Source organism: Sardina pilchardus, chromosome 10 (genome assembly GCF_963854185.1).
Source record: "Sardina pilchardus chromosome 10, fSarPil1.1, whole genome shotgun sequence".
NCBI lineage: Eukaryota > Metazoa > Chordata > Actinopteri > Clupeiformes > Clupeidae > Sardina > Sardina pilchardus.
In genome coordinates this window covers 21,998,854-22,006,353 of record NC_085003.1, presented here as the reverse complement: position 1 = coordinate 22,006,353, position 7,500 = coordinate 21,998,854, and the positions used below count along the sequence as shown (strand labels likewise).

General features: G+C 47.1%; 2 protein-coding genes across 8 annotated transcripts in view; both read left to right on the top strand.

Annotated features, from left to right (window-relative positions):
* pnpla2 (patatin-like phospholipase domain containing 2) overlaps positions 1–2,260 on the top strand; it is a 13,701-nt gene extending 11,441 nt beyond the window's left edge. The window contains exon 9 of the mRNA XM_062547033.1: positions 346–2,260. Within this exon, the coding sequence (XP_062403017.1) occupies positions 346–715 (370 nt within the window). The 3' untranslated portion in view covers positions 716–2,260. The remainder of the gene's footprint in view (positions 1–345) is intronic.
* Positions 2,261–2,978: 718 nt separating this feature from the next.
* The window catches only part of zmp:0000001167 (protein phosphatase 1 regulatory subunit 12A), a 30,842-nt gene continuing 26,320 nt past the window's right edge, over positions 2,979–7,500 (top strand). For all 7 annotated transcript variants that reach the window (XM_062547029.1, XM_062547027.1, XM_062547030.1 and 4 more), the window contains exon 1: positions 2,979–3,343. In XM_062547029.1, the coding sequence (XP_062403013.1) occupies positions 3,065–3,343 (279 nt within the window). In that variant the 5' untranslated portion in view covers positions 2,979–3,064. The remainder of the gene's footprint in view (positions 3,344–7,500) is intronic.

The following is a 7,500-nucleotide window of genomic DNA, read 5'->3' as shown; positions in this document are numbered from 1 at the left end:
TTCCTCCCTCTCTCCTGCCTCCCTCTCTCCCTCCTTCCCTCTCTTCATTCATCCCTCCCTCTCTCATTCCCTCTCTCCCTCTCTCTGTCCCTACTTCCTTCTCTTCCTCCCTCTCTCCTGCCTCCTTCTCTCCCTCCTTCCCTCTCTTCATTCATCCCTCCCTTTCTCATTCCCTCTCCCTCTCTCCATCCCTACTTCCTTCCTCTCTCCGTCCTTCCCTCTCTTCATCCATCCCTCCCTCTCTCATCCCCTCTCTCCCTCTCTCCATCCCTACTTCCTTCTCTTCCTCCCTCCCTCTTTCTCCATCCCTCCTTCTCTTCCTCCATCCCTCGGTCCTCTGTGCAGGTTCTCCTACCAGCTGGAGTTGAGTCATGCGGTGAGTTTGCCCTCGGTGCTGTCTGCCCACCTGCTGCCCGGCTGGGTGTGTGAGGGCGGCTCGTCCGTGCTGGACGCGGTGCTTCGGCTGGACCAGTACCCGCGCCAGCTGCTGCCCAGCCTCTTCTGCATCAACCTGGACCTGTGGGGCTCCATCAGCACCACCTCGCAGACCTCGCACGGCCACACACACACGCACGCGCACCTGCAAGGTCACGCGCGCACGCACTCCACGGACGCTCGCGCACCACACACGGAGGAGGACGGGCTGCACATGTTGAATGTAGCCGCTTCCGCACTTCAGTGCCCTACAGAGGGGCCTGCTCCTGGAGGACTGTGATATCCCATCAGCCATCTGTTCCAGGAAGTGTCCTGTCTGTGTCTATGTGTGTGCATGTGAGTGTTTGTGTGTGTTAGGGTGTGTGTGTGAGAATGTGCCTTAGTGTGTGTGTGTGTGTGTGTGTGTGTGTGAGTGTTTGGGTGTGTTTGGGTGTACAGTATGTGTGTGTGTGTGAGAATGTGCCTGAGTGTCTGAGTGTGTGTGTGTGTGTTGAGTGTGTGTTTGTGTGTGTAGTGTTTGTTGTATTTATTGAACCTGATGCAGTGACACTTTCACTGTGGTCTTCACTGGCTGAGTCCCTGAGGACAGACCTCTCCTGGAGAGGACAAGACTTGAGGACCGTCCAGCAGGTTTCTCTAACCACCACAACACGGCTCTCAGCACCTGACGGACATGACGCTGGTCGGACTTGAGGGTCGCACTGCAGGTCTCCCCAACCAAGACAACACGGCTCTCAGCACCTGATGGACATGATGCTGATCGGCAGTCATCTTCCCAGTAGTTTTCTGCTCCGAGATCACTACACCAGTGTTAAGCACTAAACAATGCAAGTCTTCAGACCTCTAGGTCTCTGTTGCAGAACTGGTTCTGTCCCGCTGGGTTTCAGAGTGACCCCACCCCCCACCCTTTCCCCAAGCATTTGTGGAAACAGGTTTAGTCCTAGTCCTTAACTAAAACCACTCTATTGCAGAACTAAACCTGACCGTGGTCCATCAAACAGAACCAACATGGACGACAACAATGCAAATAATCAATGCAACTACTAATGCAGTGTTAGAAATGTGAATCATCCAGGATGGATGTAATGTTAGTGTCCTCTGTCATAATGTATGTAACATAAGTCTCCTCTGTCATAATGTATGTAACGTATGTCTCCTCTGTCATACGTGTGTGTTTACTGATAGTTTAGTTTACAGAGTCAAATACATATCTGATGCTGTTTGCGTCACGCTGTAAGTGCTGTGTGCTGTAAGTGCTTTATGCTGCTGTAAAAACTTGTGTAAATATGGTCTCCATGACTGTGGCTGATACTGCAGAATGACTGGGCGTTTATTAGGCGAGGTGAGGAGAGTAAACTAGTGAGTGAAGAGTACTCAACAAGACCACTTATTCAGCCAAATTGCTGCCTACAACTGTTTTTTAGGTCTTTCGTAGTCAGAAATAGCTACTGATAAAGAATAGTTGGTCTCAGACCGGATATGCCCATCATCGCCCAAGTTTGGGGCAGTAGTGGTGTGTGTACAGTACTGTATGTGATGTGTGGAGGGAGGCCATGTGGCTTGGTTACTGTTGAAAGGGGAGGGTGAAGTGAATAAGGTGGACAAGCTGTAAAAATGATATTCTAATGTATGTTGATTGTTTGCACTCAAAAGAATCATTTCAATGAATGTAATTTTGTGATTTTTGTAAAGTTTGAAGGAAGTATAATATAATCAGGGTCTATTTGCATGTACAGGTACATGTTTTACTTGTAAATTCTATACTTGCTGTCACTTTTGCTGCTGTAACAATGCAATTTTCTCCATTAAAGGATTATACTATCTTACTGTATCTGTGGGGAATAAAGGGAATTTATATTATGTAGTATTTTTAACCACTTAAGAGTTTTTATAAGGAGTTGTAAGCACTGCTGAAATGTGCCCAACTCTCTCATAACTTTGGTTCTAAAGCTTTCAATATCGAATTGTATATAGTGATGCTAGCTGCATAATGTCTAGCATATGATATTTAGTCAATATGAATGTACACTTGCTACGATAAGCTGCGTATCGTATAATATGCCCATACGCCCATTCTATGCCATGTTGATTAATGTGAACTGTGATTAGATAGGAGGCCGATAGGTCTGACCTCTGCTCACTGCGTTTCTCAGCTACAAAAAAAATATGTTGAGTCTCCGTGTACTCTTCACATGTATGATCTGTTGACATCAGTAAACGCATCAAATAATCGATCAATCAATAGATCAATCTGACTTGAGTGTCGTTATCAATATAGCCTAACGTTGTTCCGCAAGCTCTTTTTTATTAGTGTTGTTCGCGTCGTCTGTGCCTCTGCGGAACATACGTTTGTGCTGAAGAAAACTATTAGTGAGGGTCCACTGGACCTCGCGTGCAGTGCGTGGGAGTAGGACTTCGATCGCGTCATCGCACCGGACTGTGATTGGACGGCAGGAGTCCCGTGCCTCCCGTGAGATGGGCGTGCTGCCCTCCGCGCTGCCCCGGGTGCGTGTCAGAGCAGTGTCGTACCCGTCCGCCAGGCGGCGTGGTCTGTCTCGGAGGCCCAGCTCAAACCTCTGTCTCTCCCCCCGCATCAGGAGCTGAATCTGCCCGGGAGAGACCGAGGAAGATGGCGGCCACTGACCGTTCCCGGTCCGAAGCAGCGAAACAACGGCGGCAGGACCAGCTGCAGAGATGGTTAGGCTCCGAGACGGACCTCACGGACCCCGAAACGCGTGGGTCTTCCGCGGGCAGCAGGTCGCGGCCCGGTGCCAAGGTGCGGTTCAACCAGGGGGCCGTGTTTATGGCCGCCTGCTCGGCCGGGGACCGGGAGGAGGTGGCGGCTCTGCTCAGGCAGGGAGCCGACATCAACCACGCAAACATAGACGGATTGACGGCTCTCCACCAGGTAACCAACATTCTACTGTTCAGGAGTGGTGGTGCTTATTGACGCGGGGACGTGTGCGCTTTGGTGTGTGGAAAAAGTTTACAAAGTAACAAGCCTGTTTTGTTTCAACAAAAGTAACGATAAGTTTGTCGCTCATGGACGTGAAGGACTGCCTCTAAAACTAGTTTGAACATGAACTTTTCCAACTTGGCCAATATTGTGTCGTGTAAATGAATAGGCATAAAGAGTTATCAAGACGTCTAGCGCTTGGGGAAGTTACAACATCTTTGGATAGGTTGGTATTTTGCAGTGTTTACCACCAAGTAAACATTTCCCGTAGGTCCACTCCGGTAGCTTGCAATGTAGGCAGAGCCCCGTACGGGCCGTTCCGCTACTCCAAAGTAGGCTGGGCATGTCGACTGAGCCGAGTCCAGTTTGGATGGGATAGCTAACTCATTTATGCCACGTTTTTCTAAGTCTAAGCAAACGCTACAATCTTAACATCTAGTCGCCAGAAATATATATATTTTTTTCCTCCTTTGCCTGGAGCCTCTCTGGACAGTTAAGTCCAGCTAATTTCCCTCCCCAGCAGGGTATCATCAACACGTCCACCACCCCATTAACTAAAGTGGAGACCGGGCTGACGCTTGTTAAATGAACTGATTAACACGTTCCCTAGGAGCCGTGTGCTTTGTGGTCAGGGCTTGCTAAGAAGAAGAATGTCCTGTGAGAGATGTTCTCAGCCGAAGAGAGATAGCTAGGCTGTGTTGGATCTGAATTCGGGTCAAACTCGAACTGAGGTCTCTGTGGCTGTGAGCTGCGGGTGTCTCTGCTGGCTTCCACCCCGGTCCCCTCACCCTCACCCTCTCCCTCGCCTCGCTATCAGCTCCAAGCTCTTCACACAAGTTGCTTTCGCAGTAAAACCTGCAGATAGCGCGTGTGTGTGTGTGTGTGTGTATAATCCTCTCAGTTCGCTCTGATAACCTGATGTCAGAGCTCAGCTGTGAGTCGATCAGGCGGGACTTTCAGGCCGTTTTCCCGAGATGGGTTATCTTGCCAGGCGACGGCTGAAGCGGTCAGTGATGCCGGACATATGACCTTTGACCTACGGGCCACTGGATGACATTAACGCGAGATGAACTGCTGAGAATCAAGTTGAGGTTATAAGTAGGTGTTAGTCTGCTCGCGTGGTCACGAGGAGCTATTACAGGGAATGATGCTGGTCGTTTTCTGCAGGATCAAACGGCATAAGACAGGCGTAGCCTACACAGACACACACACACCTCTGATATGAGCACAGGTGTGTGTGTGCTGACATATTTGCAGGTGTGTGGTGGTAGAGCAGATGGGAAAACTTTTATGGTCTAGTGATGAGAGCATTTGGGAAACCGCAAGTGTGTGTGTGTGTGTGTGTGTCAGTGTGTCAGAGTGTCAGAGGATTCCCTTTTGACATGTTCTATCACCTCTCTGTTGGTGTGTGTGTGTGTGTGTGTGTGTGTGTGTGTGTGTGTGTGTGTGTGTGTGTGTGTGTGTGTGTGTGTGCGCGCGCGCGCATTTTGATATATTTTGGAGGTATTTGGATGTTAAGCACTTATGGATCTAGAGCATGAACACTTGATTACATGTGATTTGCAAAGTAAAATAGGATACATCATTATTTATGTTTTAATTTTATTATGCATATACACACACACACACACACACACACACACACACACACACACATAGAAAGAGCCATAGAAAGAGCACTGGAAATAATGTATCATTGATTTAAATAATACAGCATTGTTATGCATATACTCTCTCTCTCACACACACACACTCACACACTCACAGGCACACACACACACACACACACACACACACACACACACACACACACACACACACACACACACACACACACACACACACACACACACACACACACACACACACAGACCCATAGAAAGAGCCATAGAAAGAGCACTGGAAATAATGTATCATTGATTTGAATAATACAGCATTGTTATAAAACATGACTAATATAACCCAGTAACTGAGTGGTAGGAATATGTGTGTGTGTGTGTGTGTGTGTGTGTTAGAGAGAGAGAGAGGGAGAGGCCACTCTTTGTATGGATGCATGCCTGTAGTTGAACTTGCTCTCAACTCTTCAGAAACACACACACACACACACACACACACACACACACACACACACACACACACACACACGTCAAGTAATCTGCTTGCTCTGGAGAGCTTCATTGTCACATGGCCTGTCAGTGGCAGTGTTTCCTCCGCTTTTCAAGACACACACACACACACACACACACACACACACACACACACACACAGTGGGATAGTCCATGCCTCATCTCATTTTCTGCAAATCAAGCATAAATATATGGTAATGCAAAGTAAATAGTGCTATCTCTGAGTGTGTGTGTGTGTGTGTGTGTGTGTGTGTGTGTGTGTGTGTGTGTGTGTGTGTGTGTGTGTGTGTGTGTGTGTGTGTGTGTGTGTGTGTGTGTGTGTGTGTGTGTGTGTGTGTGTGTGTGTGTGTGTGTGTGTGCGTGTGTGCGTGTGCGTGTGTGTGTGCATTGGTTTAGTGTGGGTGCTTGTGTGTGTGCATGCACATGCATGTCTGATTGCGTTTGTGTTGAATGGCATAGCTTGGTGTTTTCTGAATTTAACTCTATGATAACATTGTTCAATACATTCAAGAAAAAAAGAAGAGTCCCGTATCCTCTAGTCTAGTGAGAGTCCTGTATCCTCTAGTCTAGTAAGAGTCCTGTATCCTCTAGTCTAGTGAGAGTCCCGTATCCTCTAGTCTAGTAAGAGTCCTGTATCCTCTAGTAAGAGTCCTGTATCCTCTAGTAAGAGCACAGTATCCTCTAGTCTTGTAAGAGTACTGTATCCTCTAGCCTAGTAAGAGTACTGTATCCTCTAGTAGAGTAAGAGTCCTGTATCCTCTAGTCTAGTGAGAGTCCTGTATCCTCTAGTCTAGTAAGAGTCCTGTATCCTCTAGCCTAGTAAGAGTCCTGTATCCTCTAGTCTAGTAAGAGTACTGTATCCTCTTGTCTAGTGAGAGTCCTGAATCCTCTAGTCTAGTAAGACTCCTGTATCCTCTAGTCTAGTAAGAGTCCTGTATCCTCTAGTAAGAGTTCTGTATCCTCTAGTAAGAGTCCTGTATCCTCTAGTAGAGTAAGAGTCCTGTATCCTCTAGTCTAGTAAGAGTCCTGTATCCTCTAGGAAGAGTACTCTATCCTCTAGCCTAGTAAGAGTTCTGTATCCTCTAGCCTAGTAAGAGTCTTGTATCCTCTAGTCTAGTAAGAGTCCTGTATCCTCTAGTCTAGTAAGAGTAATGTATCCTCTAGTGAGAGTCCTGTATCCTCTAGTCTAGTAAGAGTACTGTATCCTCTAGTCTAGTAAGAGTCCTGTATCCTCTAGTAGAGGAAGAGTACTCTATCCTCTAGTCTTGTAAGAGTCCTGTATCCTCTAGTCTAAGAGTCCTGTATCCTCTAGTAAGAGTCCTGTATCCTCTAGTAAGAGTCCTGTATCCTCTAGAAAGAGTCCTGTATCCTCTAGTCTAGTCTAGTAAGAGTACTGTATCCTCTAGCCTAGTAAGAGTCCTGTATCCTCTAGTAGAGGAAGAGTACTCTATCCTCTAGTCTAGTAAGAGTACTGTATCCTCTAGTAAGAGCACAGTATCCTCTGGTCTAGTAAGAGTCCCGTATCCTCTAGTCTAAGAGTAATGTATCCTCTAGTAAGAGTCCTGTATCCTCTAGTCTAAGAGTAATGTATCCTCTAGTAAGAGTTCTGTATCCTCTAGTAGGCTGTGTGTACTGTGTGTGTACTGTGTGTGTACTGTGTGTGTACTGTGTGTGTGCGCACTCCTGTTTGACTGCGTGGCCTTGTGTGGTCATTTAAGGAGGAGGATTGACCCAATGGGGCTAAAAGGTGGAAAATGTGCTAGCATGACTGTGAAAATTCCTGTTAAATTCTCCCTAATAGTCTTTGATTGGCTTATTTCTACCAGCACTTTCTATGTCTCTGTTGTTATATCTTAAGTGCAATCTTGCGTGTGTGTGTGTGTGTGTGTGTGTGTGTGTGTGTGTGTGTGTGTGTGTGTGTGTGTGTTTATTAATCTGTGATTGTGTGTGTGTTCATCTGTGATTGTGTGTGTGTGTGTGTGT